Source organism: Octopus sinensis, linkage group LG17, assembly GCF_006345805.1.
Source record: "Octopus sinensis linkage group LG17, ASM634580v1, whole genome shotgun sequence".
NCBI lineage: Eukaryota > Metazoa > Mollusca > Cephalopoda > Octopoda > Octopodidae > Octopus > Octopus sinensis.
The window spans coordinates 43,291,654-43,314,153 of record NC_043013.1 but is presented as its reverse complement, the minus strand read 5'-3'; the positions used below and the strand labels follow the sequence as shown (position 1 = coordinate 43,314,153).

The 22,500-nt window shown below is 41.6% G+C and overlaps 1 protein-coding gene across 1 annotated transcript in view; it reads right to left on the bottom strand.

The window, feature by feature from the left end:
- LOC115220904 (aspartate aminotransferase-like) overlaps positions 1-22,500 on the bottom strand; it is a 44,671-nt gene that overhangs the window by 17,074 nt on the left and 5,097 nt on the right. Inside the window, exons 3-7 of the mRNA XM_029791104.2 lie at positions 21,540-21,674; positions 16,735-16,862; positions 10,948-11,011; positions 3,825-3,864; positions 1,103-1,193 (exon numbers count right to left, since the gene is read on the bottom strand). Coding sequence (XP_029646964.1) covers positions 1,103-1,193; positions 3,825-3,864; positions 10,948-11,011; positions 16,735-16,862; positions 21,540-21,674 — 458 coding nt within the window. The remainder of the gene's footprint in view (positions 1-1,102; positions 1,194-3,824; positions 3,865-10,947; positions 11,012-16,734; positions 16,863-21,539; positions 21,675-22,500) is intronic.

Here is a 22,500-nt window from a genome sequence, read left to right as displayed (position 1 = left end):
GTGACCAGCGATGTGTAGCAACATTTGATAACCTGGTCGGTCACGGTGATCACGGTGATATATATTTACACATACATATATATCATAATCTTTTTAAATGTCCACTTTTCCATGCTTGCATGGATAATTAGTTGAAGTAAATTTTCTGTGGCTGGATGTCCTTCCTGTTACAAACCCTCGCATATTTCAAAGTAATGTAATATTTCACTTTGGCTAAACCTGTTTCCAAAGAAATTTGGAAAGGAGCAACACCGCTTGTAAAACGGTGACCCTCGTTTACAATCATTATGCCATGTCAAGACGAAGACACATAAACACACATGCACAATATTTCTGTATTGCCCACAGGGGGCTAAACATAGAGGGGACAAACAAGGACAGAAAAAAGTCGATTATTTCAACCCCAGTGCGTAACTGGTACTTAATTTATCGACCTCGAAAGGATGAAAGGCAAAGTCGACCTCGGCGGAATTTCAACTCAGAACGTAGCGGCAGACGAAATACCTGTTTCTTTACTACTCACAAGGGGCTAAACACGGAGAGGGCAAACAAGGACAGACAAACGGATTAAGTCGATTACATCGACCCCAATTCGTAACTGGTACTTAATTTATCGACCCCGAAAGGATGAAAGGCAAAGTCGACCTTGGCGGAATTTGAACTCAGAACGTCGCGGCAGACGAAATACCGCTAAGGATTTCGCCCGGCGTGCTAACGTTTCTGCCAGCTCGCGCACACATATACACTCACACACACACACACACACACACACACACACACACACACAAGTACACATTCTACAAGCCTCTTTCAGTTTCCCTCTATGCAATTCACTTATAAGGCTTTAGTCAGCCGATGGCTATAATAAAGAATACATGCTTAAAGTGCCATGCAGTGGGACTGAACCCCGAGCCATGTGGTTGAGAAACAGATTTCTTAACTTTATAACCATTTTTTCTCACTAATTTTTGCTGAAAAAGAAATGGAAATGCTATGTTCATTTGCATGGTGGTTTAATTAGAACACATTCAAGGAAACGAGATAATACAAGAGTTATGTAACACACAAGAGCTAATGATGAAAACCAACAAACGATGATTACCTTTGACATGCAGACGTGCTTATGATTAAAACACAACCGGCCATAAATTTCATCACTCAAAACAAGGATATTGTGTTTCCGAAATACTTCCCTGGAATAATAGAAAAATGTGTTGTGCTGTTGCCATTATTAGTACTTTAAGCATTAAGGTTAAAATAAATTACTATTATTACTGTTACCACTTAAAACAATTTGTGGAAATAGCAATCATGGGCAGAAATTATTAATAGGTTAGAAATCGTTATTAAGAAAATATTAATAGAAAAAAGCATAATTGAATTGTTCTGGAGCCGTCTTTGATCATGGCTGCCTGTGAGTTTTTTTCAAACCAAAGGTGAAGTTTTTTTTTTGTGAAAGACCAGCAAGAGTATGGTACGTTTTGGCACAGCCGTTTTGGCGCCGCCTATTTGGCATCCTGATTCGACGCAGATTTATTTGTCATTAGACGTTTTAATGCCTCTCTCTCTCTCTCTCTCCCTCTCCACTTCCCCTCTCTACTTATGTGTGTGAGCATTTTTCTCCTTTTATGTCAATCACCTTCAATGAATAAACAGTAATGTCTCCCTCCCCCTTTCCCTTATCATTATTAACATACGCAATGTGGCAAGCTGGCAGAATGGTTAGCACACTGGGCAAAATGCTTAGAGGCATTTCTTCTGGCTTTTCATAAACCGAGTTCAAATTCCGCCGTGATCGACTTTGCCTGTAATTTTCTCAGGGTTAATGTAACCGTCTATTCCCCACCCCTCCCCGCAGATTTTCGGCCTCGTGTCTATAGTAGAAAGGATTATCATCAACATATTAACTGATCGATGATCTAAGTTGAAATAACGGCTGATTGATAGTCAAAACTAGCAAATAGGCAAACGAAGTATCATACTAAACATGCTCGGCAACTAATTCTGACCGCAAGAACGTCACATTCGGCTGCCAATACGTTTTACTCAACAACGCTCAACACTCACGAATACACAACAATTACAAACCTACGGCTACACTGTATCCTCCAGTAACTTCTCTAGCGCAATTCTTGATGCCCTGAACCAGGATACAGTAACCCAACATGCTGAAACCCATTTGATCCAACCGTTTCTTTGCTTTTCGTTATATACCTACTTTGCCTCATGCCGACCTCATATCAAAGCGCATTTTTCCTTCCCAATCTTTCCTTCCCAAATCCACAATACTCCAGACTCTCTTATTTTGCCCATTTTTTTTTATACAGACATAGGCGTAGAAGTGGCTGTGTGGCAAGTAGCTTGCTTACGAACCACATGGTCCCGGGTTCAGTCCCACTGCGTGGAACCTTGGGCAAGTGTCTTCTACTATAGCCTCGGGCCGACCAAAGTCTTGTGAGTGGATTTGGTAGACGGAAACTGAAAGAAGCCCGTCGTATATATATATATATATATATATATATATATGTGTGTGTGTGTGTGTGTGTGTGTGTGTGTGTGTATGTTTGTGTGTGTGTGTTTGTCGCCCTAACATCGCTTGACATGTTTGTTCCCCCCCACATCGCTTGACAACCGATGCTGGTGTGTTGACGTCCCCGTAACTTAGCGGTTCGGCAAAAGAGACCGATAGAATAAGTACTAGGCTTACAAAGAATAAGTCCTGGGGTCGAATTGGTCAACTAAATGCGGTGCTCCAGTATGGCCACAGTCAAATGACTGAAACAAGTAAAAGAGTAAAAGCGTAAAAAAAAAAAACATGCAGAGGCTGAAGCTGAACGACATTCCCCCAGGCCTTTCCAATTTAAGGAGCCTTAATAGGGCTACGAGCATTAGATGCCTCTCTCAGGCGAACTATTAAGAAATATTTATTAATTTAAGGGACTAATTAATTTCATGAAGAGCATACTTCTTGACAGTCCACATTTATTTTGCCTTTTCCATAGTCCGAACCTTCAATCTATTCCAGTCTAATTATATCATAGCTTCCGTCTTTTCCAGTCTTCCTTGATGTTGGATTATTGCCCATCACAACCTAATTAAACTATGACTGCTGTCTCTTGCGGTTTATTTAAGCCAAAACGGTTCTATCTTCCAACTGACGTAATTTTTGACAGTCGACTGCGCCATAAACCTTTTTGGACAGTCACAATAAAGAATGCATCAATATCAACATAAAAAAATAAGAGATTGCGAAGTCTATTTTTTCTCTTTGTCGTTGTTTAACTCTTAAGAAAGCCCCGATCGCGCAAACCTAGGAAATCACAAGCGATCCAGTCGTGACTATCTAGTGTGTCCCATTTTTTGTAAGAAGCCAAGATTTAATTTGAGGGAGATATGTCTGCTATTCCGGGTCGATCAGGCAACCAATTAAAGGTTCTCACATTAGATAAGATCAAATTAATATACTGCATTGATTACCCTAGCAAGTACTGAAAACCAAAAGGATGTGTTTGCGAAAAAGGAGTGATAAAGTTAAACTTCTGAATTCATCTGGAATCATGTTTTCACTTTAATGATAGAAATAATCTTTTCTACTCTAGGACCAAGTCGCGAAAATTTTGGGGACGGAGCCAGTCGATTTATCGACCCCGGAATGATGAAAGGTAAAGTCAACAACGGCAGAATTTGAACTCAGAACGTAAAGAGAGACGAAATACCACTAAGCATTTCGCCCAGGCGTGCTAACGTTTCTGCCAACTCGTCGCCTTAAATAATGGAAAATAATGAAAAAGCAATGCAAATGACTTTAAAACGTTTTTACTTACGTGAGGTCGGCCAGATGCTCCTCAGTGTAATGTGTTCCAGCTGGAATAGTAATAATAATAATAATAATAATAATAATAATAATAATAATAATAAAATAATAATAATAATAATAATAATAATGATGATGGTAAATATTGATGATAATAATAATAATGATGATGATGATGATGATGATGATGATGATGATGATGATGATGATGATGATAATGACAATAATATCAAATATTCTGCTCAATACCACAGATTTGCTTGTCAGTTCTTTGACCTTAACCAGTTGACCATGTCCCTTTGTGGCTGACGATATGTGCATCTCTGATTACGAGCAGAAGTAGTGGGGGAGCATCATAGCCCTGTGTTGAAGGGAATTCTTGGAGGTTTGGATAATTCACCTTTGGAAACATTTAAAAGTCCTTATTCAGGGACCTTTTGAGCGGGATGGGTTACTCAACCTGAAGAAAATTCTAACTGGGCCCCACCTGCAAGGTCATGTGCTGTTTGTCTTGATACGAGATCACCATGTCGCGCACATGTGGTTGTAATGCATGTGCCTGGTGTACCCTTATCAGACGGGTAGTCATGATGGGTATACTGGGCTTCGTATATTTTACCCCAGTGTCACTTTGACGGCATGCTCTGCTTTCTCAATAACAATAATAATAATAATTAATAAAAATAATAATACACGAGCAGGTGTAGTGGAGAAGTATCATAGCTATGTGTTGAGAGGAATTCTTTGGAGTTTGACTAATTCACCTCTGGAAACATGGGTGTTTCGTTCATAATCCTTAAACAACCTTCATTCAGGGACCTTTTGAGTGGGATGGGCTACTCAAACCGAAGAAAATTCTTACAGGGCCTCACCTGAAAGGTCATACGCTGTTTATTTTGATACAAGGTCACCATGTCACGCACATACAGTTGTGATGCATGTGCCTGGTGTACCCTTATCAGACCGGTAGTTGTGGTGGGTATATTGGGCTTCGTATATTTGTATCCTAGTGTCACTTTAATGGTACATATTGCTCTCTCACTCAATAATATCAATGATAAAGCATTCGATTTATCTAAGTTGATTAGAGTCCGATCCATGTTAGATTTCTTACTCTCTCTATCAGCTCTTTGATATGTCGCATGAGCCGGAGATTGTCATTGATAAATCTGTATAGGATGACACATTTTTGCGTATCATCAATCAAACCGCGGAAAAAAAGTTCCGGCTTGTTGGTAAGCACTTTAGTCAAAATCTTGAATCTATATTTGGCAGGATTATGGGCCGAAAATTACTAGGTACCAAATACATTTGGGTAATGTATTCGGTACCTGTGAGGAGTTGGAAACATCTTAGCAGATCATCATCATCATCATCATCATCATCATCATCATCATCATCACCGTTCATCGTTTAACGTCCGCTTTCCATGCTAGCATGGGTTGGACGATTTGACTGAGGACTGGCGAACCAGATGGCTGCACCAGGCTCCAATCTGATCTCCAGTCCTCAGTCAAATCGTCCAACCCATGCTAGCATGGAAAGCGGACGTTAAACGATGATGATAATGATGATGATGATGATGATGATGATGATGATGATGATCTGCTGGATTTGTACCCCTTTCCAATTGGTTAGTCCCACTCAGTCCTACTAAATATCCAATGTACCGTTCTAATCGGTGCATCTTTTTTTCGCTTCTCACGGAAGGGAATAATTTCGTTGGTCAGAAAATCAATACATTGCGCACCCATTCCGTGGTGGTCTTGGGATGTCGGATTATTTCAAACGTCTGGAAGTTTTCCTGGGAACGTCACGCACTCTAGTGCTAGTTGGGGATTGGAACGCTGTCTTAGACGAACGTTTCGATCGGGTGGGCAGGGGAGCGTCTGATAGGAGAGGGGGAGGGTGCAAGAGCCTCGCCAACCTACTCGGCCGCTTTCAGCTGTCCGACAGGTTTCGACTAGACAACCCGAATGTGCCAATGTGGACTTGGACAAACCGCATCGGGTCGTCTAGATCGTACTTAGATAGAGTGTTTTGTAGGCCAGCGGATAAGGACAGCGTAGGGTGTCCACAATTCCACCTAGTCGAATATACGGACCACAAATTAGTGATCTGTACGGTCGACTTAGATAGGCTACATAGACAGGGACCCGGCTACTGGAAGCTGAACGCGTCATTAACGGCGTGCAAAGCTTACAGAGACCGGATTAGTTTACTAGTTAAGCGGGCGCTCACGGGGGCAATCATCAACAACAACTGGTGGTTTGCCCTCAAGAGAGCAATTAGAGTAGAGTCGATTAGGTATAGTAAGACTCTAGCTATTGAACGTAGGAAGAGAGAGCGGGATTTAGTTAAGAAACTAGACGAGGCTCTTGACACTGGCATCGCGACCGACGTGTTGGCGGCAAGGTTGGCCCTCGACCAACACTTCGACGCCAAACACGAAGGCTGCGTTGTCAGAGCTAAGGCACGTTCGCTAAGCGGGGAGGGGACTAGAGCCGCTCGATGGGCCCGCGTGGCGGAGGCGAAGCGAGGCAACAGAGTAACCATTCGGTCTTTGGTGGACCAGAACGGGCGCGAGGTTACCGAATCGAAGCAGATGTGTACGGTGCTTCAGCGGCACTTTGCTCAACTGTTTGGAACGGACACCAACGGTACAGACTTCGGTGTGTACCTGGACTGACTGCCGCAACTCTCGGACAGCGAGGCAGAGTGCTGCGAAGGACCGATATCTGCCTGGGAAGTACAGGAAGCGATGAAGAGTTGCACGAGAGGTAGATCGCCGGGTTTGGATGGTCTGCCCTACGAGCTTTACTTTTCAATGCCAGACTTGTTTGCGGACCTGTTGGCAAACGTCTACTGCAACTGGCAGCAAAACGGGAGAATTCCTGCTTTTGTCTGTCGAGGGGTGGTGGCTTTGCTAAAGAAGGACCCAAACAAGGGGGACGTTATAGGGAATTTCCGGCCCATCACTCTGCTCAATGCAGAGTTGAAGATTTTGGCCAAGGTGCTAGCCAAGAGATTGGCGCTTGTCGTGGAGAAGCTGGTCGGCAAGACGCAGACATGCGCTGTGCCGACCAGGTCGATACACGACAACCTCCATCTCATGCGCTACATTATAGAGAGTGTGGGTAACGACGCTGGCGCGGGTGGGGCTTTGATCAACTTGGATCAGAGTAAAGCCTTCGATAGGGTCGACCATCGGTACCTGGCAGCTGTCCTCAAGGCAGCCGGCTTCGGTCCAGTCTTCCGCGGGTAGATAGCTGCTTTATACAGCAACATCTGCTCGGTGATACGGGTGAACGGTCACCTTTCGGAACCGTTCGGCATCTCGCGTTCGGTCCGCCAAGGATGCCCTCTCTCCTCCCTCTTGTACATTTTGACTCTCGAGCCATTACTGCGCAAGTTGGAGGCTTTGAGGGGTATCCCGCGCGATCTAGGAGGCGGAAACAGCGTGTCTGCTTATGCCGACGACGTCACCGTGGTGGTGTCGAGCCACAGGCACATTGGCCTGATTGGCGAGACGCTAAACCAGTACGAAGCGGTGACAGGAGCAAAGATTAACGCGGAAAAGTCTGTGGGCTTGCAACTGGGCACCTGGAGAGGCAAGCCCATGCCGTCCAACAGCGTCGTAGGGCGCTGGACAGACGGACCCGTTAAACTACTCGGGGTCTGGTTCGGTCCGGACCTCCAGGTGGATAAGAACTGGGAAGAGGTGACGAGCAGGGTGGCACGTCTCACCCAGAAATGGGCCGAGAGGAAGCTGTCCCTAAAAGGTCGAGCGGAGGTGGCGAATGCGTACATCGCATCCGTCATCTATTACCGCTTGACCGTCGTCCCTTGTCCCGACCGCTGGTTGGCCAAGCTGGTACGCCTGCTCTTCGACTTTTTGTGGAAGGGTCAGGTGCCACTGGTCAGGCGATCCATCTGCTGTCAACGACCACTGAACGGAGGCCTTGAAATGCCGTTGTTGCTGTTGCGCAGACATGCGCTCAGGCTGCGGCATCTCAAGCGCTTCCTAGACGGTGAACAGGTGTGGTCGTCTTTTGTCAGACGCGATTTTCCGCAGCTCGTCTCTTTGACGGAGCTGCAGACCTGGATCAAACGTAGACCGAGAAAGGGCGCTTGGCACCTCGAGTGCCGTCAAGCTCTCTCCGCCCTCCGCCAGGCGGGCAATGCGATCGGTTACAGCTCCACTCTAGCGTTCTATAGAGGGTTAGTGGAGGAAAAATGCGACGACGTTCTCGGGGAAACTCTAGGCGTTGAAGATGACGAACTGTGCGGTCTGTTCGGGAGGACTTTCGGGCCGGGGCCGATGGATAATTTCCAGAGGTCTCTCGCCTGGCAGTGCTACCGAGGGGCTCTGCCTGTTCGAGATAAACTCTACCGGCACGGAAGTGCCGTCAGCCGGGCCTGCCCGAGGTGTTGCCAGGACGATGAAACCGTCCTGCACGCACTCGTCCAGTGCCCGAGTATTGCTGAAATATGGGTTTATGTCGAACAGCTACTGTCACGTGTAGGACGGATCCGACTATCGACCGAGTCCATTGTGAAGATTGCCCCGCCGACCTCCTTTAACAAGGAGGGCGAGGCCGTTTTCTTGTGCCTAGTGGCTGTGGCGAAAGAGGTCGTGTGGTGGACTCGTTTGAAAGGGCTAAAGACAGACACTTTCCTCTTTGGTCAAGGCCTCATCAACTTTTTCAAGTTTCACTTGAAAAGGAAGATGAGGTTAGAGAGGAAAGTGCTGTCCGATAGCAAGTTTTATGAAAGGTGGGTGAATTGTGCGAGACTGGCCTGTATAAATGGACCAGTTCTCAGGTTTCACCTGTGATTTCAAAAAGGTAATAAAAAGGGAGAAAAAAGGGGACTCTCTACAACCCCCTTTTTTGACCAGGCTCCCGTTGGCTTTTGTAGGGTTTTTTCACCAGGAACCTTTCGAAACGTCTCCCCCTTTTGGGAGTTTTTCATTGTTTTAATAATCATTGTTATAAAGTTTTTACACGGATTTTTTTAACAAACGGACAAAACCCTTTGTAACCTTTCGTCCTGTCTTGTCCCTTTATGTAATCATGCGTGTCAGCCCTTGTGGCCAATAAAAAAGAATTGATTATTATTATTATTATTATTATTATTATTATTCTATGTTTGACTTTTGCTTTATATTTGTACAAGTTGGCTCCAAGTCTCACCCAGAGACCTCAAGAGACAACAGGGTTGGAAGTTCATGTTGTTGTTATGCCTAGTGTGCCATATATTTGGGGGGTGGGGATGTTGTACTAATGAATGTCTAAAAAAAAATTAAAAAAAAGTTTTTTTTTTTTTTTTAAACCGAAAATTATGGTTGTTTTAACCTTGAGGTTACATAGAGAGTATTTTGCGTAGGATATGAGCACTATCTTTTGAACTTCTGCCATTTTTGGGTTTCCTGGTATCTGAGTTAGGTAGCTATCAGCCCCTTTTGCTATCATTCCAGGGCACCTATGACAACAGGTATGTTTTCAGTCTTCAGCTTCCACATTTTGCTGATTTCTATTTCAAGATCTTATATTTGCTCAGTTTTTGGTAGGTCCTGACAGATACGTTTATATCGATTGGGACAGTCATATCAATGAGGAGGCATGTTCTTTGTTTGAAGTCTTTCAATATGATGTCTGGCCTATTTGCATCTATCTTCCTGTCAGTTTGAATGTGAAGTTCCAGAGGAGTGAGATGTGGTCATTTTCAAGCACTGGGGGTGGTTTGTGTTCCCACCAGTTTTTTTCATGGGGCAAATCCAGGTTTTACAGATTACCCAGTGAATATATTGTGCAGCTCTATCGTGCCTGTTGAGATACTCTGTAGGCGCTAGAAGACTGCACTTGGAGATCACATGGTCAATGGTTTCATTTTGTTGCTTGCATACACGACACGTTGGACTGCTTTGATCTTTAATATGTGCCTGGTAGTTTCTTGTTGGTAGGCATTGATCTTGAGCTGCTATGATAAACCCCTCTGTTTCAGATTTTAAGCCAGAGGCCATTAGCCATTGATGGGTCAGGGCTTTGTCGATATCTGCATTATTCGCTCTTTGGGTATTTGCCATAGAGAGGTTTTTCTTGCCATTTATTATTCAGAATATCTAAGGCCGCAGTTTTGGCACGGGTTTCATGCGCCTAGCTTTTTCTGTGCTTGTTTCTTGTATGTCTATCTCTATTCCGAAATTGGTTGTATCGGAATTCACTTAGATATTCCTTTGCCTGTTTTGTGACTGAGTATGATGCTTTCTTGTTTTCATGTTTTGAGACAAGTTTTAACATCCAGTCCTCAGAGTTTTTTAGGTAGGTGTCTAGGCCAATTGTAGCAATCTTCATTGTTATTGCCAGTTGCAAAAGACCACGGCCTCCCTCTTTTCTTGGCAGATAGAGCCGTTCTGTATCTGCCTTAGGGTGGTGCATTCTATGCATTGTCAACAGTTCCTTATTTTTCTGTCGAGCTGACATATTTCAGTAATTGACCAGTTAACAATATTGAAACTGTAAGTCCACGACTGGTTATAGCTAATGCATTGATTGCTTCGATCCTGTTTCTTGCATTCAGCTCTGTTTTGAGTATTGCTCTCACTCTTCGATAGCATCTCTCCGATCCTTTCCTTCATCTCTGAATGCCTTTATTATTATTATTATTATTTTATTATTATTATTATTATTATTATTATTATTATTATTATTATTATTATTATTATTATTATTATTATTATTATTATTATTATTGTTGTTGTTATAATAATTGTTGTTGTTGTTATAATAATTGTTGATTCCTGTCCTTAAAAGGCAAACTTTCTTTAGATGCCCTACATGACATCCCATTCCATTTCAATCTCCTTCAATTATTTGTCTATATCTTTTCTAACAGCTCCCAATGCACCAATTCTTAGAAGGCACGCCCTTTACACTTTTCCTACTCCAAATTCATGCAATTGCAAATTTTAAGGGATTGTCTTTGTTGTTTTTCATTCTCTTGCTTTACGATCTTGGTATCAAACGGACATGAAGGATCAATTCGAAAGCAACTTCACTTTCCTTATCGATTATTGTAATGTCTTATGTGTCTACTACGATGAATGTGAACGCTCCAAATATCTTACTTACTTGGGTTGTCTGGATTGCACAGTATCAGCAATTTATATTTCGACAGTGTTTTATCCTCCATCGCCTTTAAGAACAAAAATAACGTGGTGTAATATTTAATATAATATAATATAATATAATATAATATAATATAATATAATATAATAATATAACATAATTATATAATCCTTTTTACTATAGGCAAAAGACCTGAAATTTCGAGGGAGGGGACTAATCGATTACATCGACCCCAGTGTTCAACTGGTACTTAATTTATCGAACCCGAAAGGATGAAAGGCAAAGTCAACCACGGCGGAATTTGACATCAGAACGTAGCGGCAGACGAAATACCTATTTCTTTACTACCCACAATGGGCTAAACACAGAGAGGACAAACAAAGACAGAAAAACGGATTAAGTCGATTATATCGACCCCAGTGCGTAACTGCTACTTATTTAATCGACCTCGAAAGGATGAAAGGCAAATTCGACCTCGGCGGAATTTGAACTCAGAACGTAACGGCAGACGAAATACCGCTACGCATTTCGCCCGGTGTGCTAATGATTCTGCCAGATCACCGCTTTAACATAATAATATAACACCCCATCACACACATACACACACACACATATTAGTGTAGTTACTACTTTCGTCTCATTGATATTTTTCTAACTAGCTACTTTGTTATATATATATATATATATATATATATATATATATGTATATATATATATACGTATACGTACATACATGTATATGTATATACATAAGCATTTGTGGGCACAGGATGCCACAAAAAGTGAACAACAAAAATACAAAGTACGAGGATATGGAATATGAGCATTTTTGCGAACAAAAAAACAAAACAAATGGAAAACAAGACAAACAACACAAAGAAGGCCCTTCATCAGTTGTCGGCTGTTTTTCAAATCCGTTATTTCGAGCAATTCACAAGATATGCCTTCGATAAAACGGTTGCTCCCGCAAAATGCAAATTAAATAAAATTTGGGATTTTGCGGAGGGTCAAAATTAGTGACAAAAACGGAACAGTAAAAGCAAACAGGAAGAGCTGCAAAGCCTAAACGAGGTTGTGGTGGCGAACGCAAAGAAACAAGCTTGGACAGGAGACAGACAAGAACACGTCTTCCTTGTCCAGCTGCATGCTGGTGTATACAACACGCTTTTTAAATTCTTAAATATAGCTAAAAAGAAAGGCCATACATCTAATGCGACCGCATTGCAGATGCAATACCGAGTGAATGAGTGTATGATGAAATATATTTGTTTTTTTCACAAAATATACTTTTTTCATAAAAATGTATGGGCTTGTTTTATGTAAGAGTGCGTGTTATAAAGCGGCAAATACGGTACGTATCATTTAATGATTGCTTTATCAAGCGGTGCGACATAACTCCGAGTATTGTGTAAAGTTGAACGCTCTATACAGATTAGATGCGCACGCTTTGGCTCAGGTTGAGCATAGCAAAAGATGGCTGCGGCTGCGGAAGTGCTCGCATATGCTTTACAGGAAGGTAAATAAAAGGATATTTTAATTTAAAAAATCGCCTTCGTTATATAGTTAACAGCTTAGCTTAATAATGACAGTTTTTTTTTCTTTTATAGAAGAATATTCTCTTATTTCGTCTTCGGATTTGGTTTGCAAGATTCTTTATGTGAGTTCGTGTGTTGAAGCATATTCTGTTGTATCTGGGGAGAGTCACCTTCTTTTTGTACCTTTTTGTGTCAAGACTATTGAAAAGGTTACAAGACGCAACGAAAATTTTGGGAAAATAAAAATAAGAAATAAGTGGAAATTTTACCGGTGAGTGTGTTAAATTATAAGGCACAAAAAGAAAATGACTCTCCCCAGACACAACAGAATTCTCTTATTTACTTTCTCGAAAGGCTTTGTTTGCAAGACTTCTCTAGCAACCACTTTTTGCTGTGTTCAAAGCAAATCCATACAACACTAGTGTGATGAGTGAAGACAATAAAATTCACATGAAACTCGTAATTATGTTGTATCATTATTCGTATGATCGTTACAAACCTATATCATATAACCTCAACTATTTTCATATAGGTGAGTCCCCTCATTTTGATTCAGTGCAAAACCGATCACTCACTATCTCTCTCTCTTTCTCTTTCTCTCATACATACACACAAACACACACATTCACATACACACGTACGCACACGAACACACACATTCATTCATACAAACATTCATACAAAATACAAGATATACACGCACGCACACACGAGTGTATGTGTATCTTTGTGTACACACATATGCATATAAATGTCTTGTGCTTGCGTCCGTGTATGTACGCACAGCGTTTTCTTACGTACCACATGGTATAGGGTTTATCAACGCATTCCTCAAATAACTAATGAATGAGAACCTACGGAAGCAAACAAAAACGAAAGCAAACTTGAGAAAGCAAACTTGAGAAAGCAAACTTGGACAACGCTAGTTGAAAGAAATGTATTGAATGATTAGCATTCAGAAAATTTGGCCGAATTTTCGCAAAATTCAATAAGCGAACCATATTATTGAATTATTCGCTGTAATTTCGAGCAGTTTTCGTGAAAATTAATAATCTTCTGGTATTAATTAATCGCTTTAATTTCGCCCAATTTTCGTTAAAATTGTTAATAAATAAATCGATTTTATTTAATTAATCATTTTATTTTCGCCTAATTTTCTTAAAACATTTATAGCTAACCATATTAATTTAATCGTTTTAATTTTGTCCAATTCTATTTAAAATCAACCGGAAATTATTAAGTTTTATAGAGGGAAACATTCTTCAACAGTTTAATTAAATCAAGAACATAATTACAATTAACAAAACGCATCGGGTTCACAATCATGAGGTTGTGAGTTCGATTCTTGGACCAGTCTGTGTGTTGTGTTCTTGAGCAAGACACTTTATTTTTCACATTGCTCCAGTTCACTCAGCTGTAGAAATGAGTTTCTAGTGCCAACTGTATCGGTCTTTACCTTTCCTTTTGATAATATCCGAAGTGTGGGAGCTTGGTATGCATGGGTGACTGCTGGTCTTCCACAAACAACATTACCCGGACTTATCCTCGGAGAGGAACTTTCTAGATGCAATCCCATGGTCATTAATGACCGATGGGGGTCTTTACCTTTACCCTTATTGTACTTATTAGATTCCGAATGTACTAATGAGAGTAGTAAAAGCCGAGTTAATAATTTGGTGTGCATTCTCACGACTGCGCTCTGAGTTCAATTTTCGCCGGTCAGTTTTGCATACCATTATTTCGGGGGTCGATAGAAAATACCAATCAATACGGGGTAGAGGATTAAGGAACTATTAGAACGTCGAGCTGGCAGAAACGTTAGCACGCCGGGCGAAATAATTATCGATATTTCGTCTGCCGCTACGTTCTGAGTTCAAATTCCGCCGAGGTCGACTTTACCTTTCATCCTTTCGGGGTCGATAAATTGAGTACCAGTTACGCACTGGGGTCGATGTAATCGACTTAATCCCTTTGTCTGTCCTTGTTTGTCCTTTCTATGTTTAGCCCTTTGTGGGCAATAAAGAAATAAGATGCCTTGTAGTATCTGTTTCGACTGTTTGAGGTCCGTCAGGTAACACCTGAGACAACGCTGGTATACCAAGATGTATCGGCCACGGAGCAGCGGACTTTCCCTTGCATAAACATCATAGACTTGGAGAGAAGAAGACATGCATTCATGGGAAACTCTCAGTTTTCCTCAAAAACTCTTGCCCTGATCTGAATATATATGTACAGAAGATACCTCTTCTGTCTTTCATTTGTTTCATTTACTGGACTGCGGTCATGCTGGGGCACTGGTTTGAAAGGGTTTAGCCGAACATATCGATTCATGGACTTAATTTTGACGTCTTCTACTTATTCTATCGGTCTCTTTTGTCGAACCACTAATGTAACAAGAACGTAAACAAACCAACACCGATTGTCAAGCGATGTGAATGGCAGGAGGACAAACACAAACAAAAGCACACACACACGCGCATATATATATTATATATATATATTATATATATATATATATATATATATATATATATATATATATATATGTATGTATATGTATGTGTGTGTGTATGTATACGACGGGCTTCCATACAATTTCCACCTACCAAACTAACTTCTTAGTTTTTGTCTTTCCTATCATATATCAAAGGGATTGGTCGGCCTGGGGCTATAGTAGAAGACACTTGGCCAAAGTGCCGCACAGTGGCACTGAACATGAAACCCCGGATTACAAAGCGAGATTCTTAACCACACAGCCATGGTCAACATTGATCAACAGAGACCCTTTTGGCTAAAAACGCTTTTTTAAAAATCGAAATCGGACGAAACTCTGTGGACACACTGTAAATATGCGATAGAAAATCTTTTATCAATATAATGTTTTAGGAAGTTAGAACAAGCTGAATGACTATAAAATAGCAATAAAGATTTTAATGTGAATTCTATTAAACCAGTGATTCTCAACAGGGGTCCATATCACCTCTGAAGGCCTATATGGATCCTGAAGGTCCATATAAGATTTTTGGGTGTCCAAGTAGCAAAATAGTAAATTAGGGATCTACAATAGTATTTTCAGGGCCCCTACAAAAGTTTTGCTTTGTATGTATTTATTGCAAGTAACAGCGAGATTTCCTTCTCGAATTTTTTTACATAGTTTAACCCACACAATTTAATGTGTGAAAAACAAAATAGACACTTTGAAAGTAGTTTCTATCAAATTAGTTTTAAACAGCAAATAGCTATGAAGGTCCACCAGAAGAAAATATTGGGTTATCCGGAAAGTTCGTGCCGATTTATAGCAGCTTACCTTTCGGTTTATTTTAGAATATGGTTGAGTCCATAAAATAGGATTTGACAACACCTTCCAGTTAGAGCACAGTTTAAGCTATCTTTTCGTGGAAGAAGGGTTATGTTCCTATAACCTGTGTTAATTCTGTAACCCTTTAAAATGGAAGATAAAAAAGTTCATTTTCGGCACTTGATGCTTTGGGAACCAGACAAAAATTGCAGCAGCTCGGCTGGGATGTGCTACCCCACCCTCCATATTCACCAGATATTGCTCCTTCGGATGTCCACTTATTCAGGTCTCTGCAGAATGGTCTTAATGGTAAAAATTTTAATTCCTTGGATGACGTAAAAAGATACCTTGATGAATTCTTTGCCATAAAACCCCCTCAATTCTGGGAAGAGGGTATTTTCAAGTTAACGGAAAGATGGAGACGCGTTGTGCAACAAAATGGTTCATATTTTGTTGATTAAAAATGTAACGGCAGGTATTTATTGTACTTTTTCTTTCCTTTAAAAATCGACACGAACTTTCCGGACAACCCAATAGTAAACAAAGGAGACCACAGATAAGAAAAATGGTGAGACTCCCTGCATTAGATATTATACACACCAAAGTGGAGGCGCGTGGTTTAGTAGTTTGGGTATTCGACTCATGATCATGAGATCGATTCCCGGCGACGTGTTGTGTCTTTGAGTAAGACACTTTACTTCACGTTGGTCCAGTTCACTCAGCCGGCGAAAATGAGTTGTAGGTGTATTTCGAAAGGCCAGCTTTCTCCCTGAGAACTATGTTAAGGGTATGCGTGTCTGTGGAGAGCTCAGCCACTTGCACGTTAATTTCACGAACAAGCGGTTCCAGTGATTGGATCAACTGCAGCGCTCGCCATCGCAACCGACGGAGTACCAGAAGTATAAACACCAAATTTAAGACAGACAATTTGGTGTTTCGAAAGATTACTTCTCTTACCTTTTCGACTATTTCTGGAGTCACCCTCCACTCGTCCTCCGCTGTGGTATTTAGAACTACACATCTTTGGTTGGCCAGCTGGGTTTGAGGTTTGTACGTGGTCCAAGACGGGGATATAACTAATATGTCTGGAAAGAGAGTTCAGGAAAATTACAGTTAGTAAGAACATAGGCAGGGCGTTTGAGAGAGAGAGAGAGAGAGAAAGAGAGAGACAGAGAGACAGAGAAAGAATAGGAGGAGGAGAGATGGATGATAACTTTGTATACTTCATCATCATCATTTAAAGTCTGCTTTCCATGCTGGCATAGGTTGGACGGTTTGACTGAAAACTGGTAAGCCGGGGTGGGAGCTGCATCAGGTTCCAATCTGTTCTGGCAAGGTTTCTACGGGTGGATGCCCTTCCTAACGCCAACCACTCCCAGAGTGTAGAGTGTGTCATTGACCTGACACCGGCATCGGTCACGACTATGGTTTCATTTGGCTTCACAGGTCGACACATGCACGGTATATCTTGGTCATCAGTCACTACCTCCATGAGACCCAGCGCTCGAACGGCGCTTTTTACGTGCCGGCACTGGCATCGGCCACGACTACGATTTCACTCGGTTCGACAGGTCTTCACAAGAAGACAAAAAAAGGGGGAAAAGAATATAAATATAGATGCAGGCGTGGCTGTGTGATAAGAAGTTTTCTTTCTAACCATATGATTCCGGTTTCAATCCCAATGCTTGACACCTTAGCAAATGTCTTTAACTAGAACCTCGGGTAGACCAAAGCTTTGTGATTGGATTTGATAGACGGAAACTAAAAGAAGTCCGTCGTGTATATACATATATATATATATATATATATAAACGTCGCCCTCTTTAAAGCGTAGCCAGGCTCATTGGCCTGGTTTCCCGGTTTCTGTGGCGTGTGTGTTCCCCACAACTGGACGGGACGCCAGTCCATCGCGGCGTTACTCAAGAAACAAGAAGCGAGAGAGTGAGAGAAAGTTGTGGCAAAAGAGTACAACATGGGTCGCCACCACCCCCTGCCGGAGCATCGTGGAGCTTTTGGGTGTTTTCGCTCAATAAACACACAACGCCCGGTCTGGGAATCGAAAACGCGATCCTCCGACCGCGAGTCCACTGCCCTAACCACTGGGTCATTGCGCCTCCACACACACACAAATATATATATATATATATATGGATCATAAAAATTCAGGTGTTATGAGAAGTGAATGTATTTATTTAACCATTTGATATGTGTAAGATGACGGCCGTTTCGCAACCTTCATCACGTAAGTATAATTTCTGTGTATAAAAAATTATGTTAGATGCCTGCATCAATATGCTTGCTACACATTGCACAGTACTATTGTATATTTACAAATCAATGCAGTCACAAAAGGCTAGCTCCTCAGATCAACAAAACATCATGAGTACACCAATGCGTCAACTCTGTTACTCTGCTGTATACAAACACATCTATCTTTTATATATACAATGTATGGAAGACTGAGAGTTGATAAATTTAGATTGGTATTGACTATAAAGAATAAATGTAAATAATAGATACATTTCTATGTTATCAATTAAAATGCTGGATCTAAGTTTAAGGAGTTGGTCATCGTTAATGTAAACAAAAGGCAGGAAGGGGGTAGAAGAAAAGTGTATATATATATGTGTGTGTGTGTGTGTGTGTGTGTGTGTGTGTGTGTGTGTGTATGTATAATGGAAAAAAACGCAATATAGGGCATTAAAACGTTCGGAAAAATAGACGACACAAAGGCGGACAAGAAAAACAACAATTAGAAGGACGGGCAAAAAAAGACGGATCATTCTTGGCTTTCTTTCATCAGTCAAGTACCAGAAATCACGACCATTTCGGACAGCTACGCTTTGAATGGTTCGATCTGGTTGTCCCCCAAGAAGTCTAAGCAAAGAGCATTAGAAAGCTAGCGAATGTGTACGGCAACAAAGACGGAAAAAAACAAACAAACAAAAAACGGAGAACATGGTACATAATTACAAATACAAACAACAAGAAATAACAACATGCGTCTTTCGACTGAGAACGGTTCAAATTGAGCTGGCGTGTATGAAGTGAAAGCCTAAAGGCAGGAACATGAGAGATGGACACAAGACGTGTTGACGGTCGGCAGTCAGGTCAGGAAAGAAAGATATTTTGCTTAGGCATTGTTGCGATACCAATAATCTGGTGTCGATATCTGTCTGTCTGACTATCTATCTATCTATCTATCTATCTATCTATCTATCTATCTATCTATCTATCTATCTATCTATCTGTCTATCTGTCTGTCTGTCTGTCTGTCTGTCTGTCTATCTATCTATCTATCTATCTATCTATCTATCTATCTATCTATCTATCTATCTATCTATCTATCTATCTATCTATCTATCTATCTATCTATCTATCTATCTATCTATCTATCTGTCTGTCTATCTATCTATCTGTCTGTCTATCTGTCTATCTATCTGTCTGTCTATCTATCTATCTATCTATCTATCTATCTATCTATCTATCTATCTATCTATCTATCTATCTATCTATCTATCTATCTATCTATCTATCTATCGCTTCTATACGTATTGACTCTCGAGCCATTATTGCGGAAGCTGGCAACTTTGAGGGGCATCCCGCGAGAACTGGGATGTGGGACGAGCGTGTCTGCATACGCGGACGACGTCACCGTCATAGTGTCTAGCCACGAGCACATCGAGCAGGTCGGCGAGACACTGAAAAACTACGAAGCGGTGACAGGAGCGAAAATCAACCGGGAAAAGTCAGTGGGCTTGCGACTAGGCACCTGGAGAAGCAAGCCCATGCCGTCCACCAGCGCCTCCGTCGTGGGACGCTGGACCGACGGCCCGGTTGAGTTGCTCGGGGTCTGGTTTGGTCCAGACCTCCAAGTGGAGAAGAACTGGAACGAGATAACGAGTAGGGTGGTCACTCTCGCCCGGCAATGGGCCAAGAGGAAACTGTCCCTAAAAGGTCGGGCGGAGGTGGCGAACACGTACATCGCGTCCGTCATCTACTACCGCCTGACCGTCGTACCTTGTCCCGACCCTACCATCACCAAACTACAACGCATTCTCTTTCGCTTCTTGTGGAAAGGATGCGTCCAGATGGTCAGGCGATCCATTTGCTGTCAACACCCGCTAAAAGGAGGGCTGGACATGCCGTGGTTGATGATGCGCAGACACGCGCTGAGACTGCGGCATCTCTGGCTCTATGTAGACGACGGTGAACAGGTGTGGTCGCCGTTTGTGAGGCACGCTTTCCCGCAGCTCGTCTCCATGACCGAACTGCAGTCGTGGATCAAAAAGAGGCCGAGGAAGGGCGATTGGCACCGCGAGTGTCGCGTTGCTCTCAAGCAACTCTGCCGTCCCGGGTCGACCTTGCGTGACTTCAACACAACCAAAGCATTCTATAGGGGATTAGTGGAGGGGAGGTACGACGACGAGCTCGGGGCGAACCTGGACGTCGACGAGGAGTACCTGACCCACCTGTTCAGGACGACTTTCGGGCCAGGGCCCATGGACAACTTCCAGAGATCCCTGGCCTGGCAGTGCTACCGAGAAGCGCTACCCGTTCGGGATAAGCTCTACAGACACGGCTCGAGAAACACGGGGCCGACCTGCCCGAGATGCGGTCAGAGCGACGAAACCGTTCTGCACGCACTCGTGCAGTGTCCAACAATTTCCGACCTGTGGGCTTATGTCGAACAACTGCTGTCACGTGTGGGACGAGTCGGTTTATCAGCTGAGTCTATCGTCAATATTGTCACGCCTCCTTCCTTCAAACGGGAAGGAAGAGCTATTTTCATCATCCTTGTGGCTATGGCGAAAGAATGTATCTGGTGGACGCGTCTGAAAGGATTGGAGACAAACACTTTCCTCTCTGGTCAATCTCTCATCAACTTCTTCAAGTACCACTTGAAAAGGAAGTGAGAGTAGAGAGGCAAGTTTTGTCTAGCGAATGTTTTAAAAAAAGATGGGTGAATGTAGCAAGGATGGCACGCATGAATGACGAAGTCACCTTGAGCATAATCCTATGAACCCAGAAATTGAAAACAGAGGGTTACCCACTTGCAAACAAATGTGGTAACATAACAATATTGACAAAGGTTACCGTGGTCTTTTTCGTAGGCTTTTCTTCCCACGGATAAACCTTACTTGCTTTCCCCTTTACGCCATATATCATAACACTGTGATACACGATCCCTATTGATCGTTCTTTTTTTTTTCCTCTTCCCCTTTTTTTCCCCTTTTTTCTTCTTTTTTCATTTCTCTTTCCTTTTGTTCCTTTTCCTTTTCCTTTTTTTTTCTTTTTATTCTTTTTATTTTATTCAATTTTTTGTTTTTTTTTTGTTTTTGTTCTTTTCTTCCCTTTTACGATTCCTCTTGATCGAAAACCTACGCCACCTTTTTTTTTTTCTCCCCCAAAAGAAAAGCTCTACCTTGTAACTTGTCCCATCTGTGTGCAGCCCTGTGTGGCCAATAAAGAAACTTATCTATCTATCTATCTATCTGTCTGTCTGTCTGTCTGTCTGTCTGTCTGTCTGTCTATCTATCTATCTATCTATTTACCTACCTATCTATTTTTCTTGAACATTTATTTAAAAATATAAAAAAACTGGATTTCTCGTTTTTATTTTTCTTAAATATGTATAAATATATATATATGTTTGTACCGTGTATATATGTATGTATGTATGTGTGTGAATGTGTGTGAGTGTGTATGTGCGTGTGCATGTGTGTGTGTATGTGTGTACGAGTGCCAAAGCCATTACTTACCTCCTCCGAAAACGTTAACTAACGCGTATATCAACTCCTTGCTTCCAGGCCCAACAATGATATTGTCCGGTGAGAATCGGATTTTGTCGTACCGGAAGTGGAAATCACTGATTGCTTGCCGTAGTAGAGGAATACCTAGAAAGAGAAGATCAGACGACGGAGATTCATAAATGTTTCCCATTCAGGCAATTTTGAGAGGAGAGGCGAAGTATTAGATCATTGTGCTAATAATAGTTACCCGGATGGGTGAAAGGCAAATAAAACACAGCCGTAATATTTTTCTTATGATACATAATTGGGATCTTTTCGCTTTGAACGGCAGTTTTTCTAGCGGTGTCATATGAAATTGTCACCCATAATAATGACCCTAGTATCGATCTATTGCATTTCAATCTGTTTTATGGTTATGGGTGGGGGGAAGGGTATCTTTTTTTCTTCACAAATGTAAATAAACCCAATCTATTTCTTAAACGAGGGACATATTCATACGGCACAGAATGCTTTTTAACTTAATAGACGTCACTGATTGGTTGAAATTGCTGAAATTGCAGAAAAAAACTACAGATATCTTACAAACTATAGAATTTTCTCAATAAAGCCAAGAGAAAAAAAGATGTTTTATGAACACATTCTACTAGTATACGAAGTTTAAAAGTGTTTAGTTACGTGGAAATTATGTTAAAAACTGCCGTTCAAACCGAAAAGATCCCATAATTGAATTCAATATATAAATTGAATAACTTTACTATTTAAAAATTTTTTTTTTTTTTCAAACAAGTTACTTTGTAAAACACCTTGATCAAGGGATAGCATGTGACGGGGAGACACACGAGGGTTGACAGAGAAATGCAGGTCTCTTTTTTTTTTCATGTAGCAATACTTTTTACAGTAGACTGCCACTAATCCGGCAGCCTGTAATCCGGCACTAATTTCGGCAAGAAAAATTTCAAATAATTCCAAA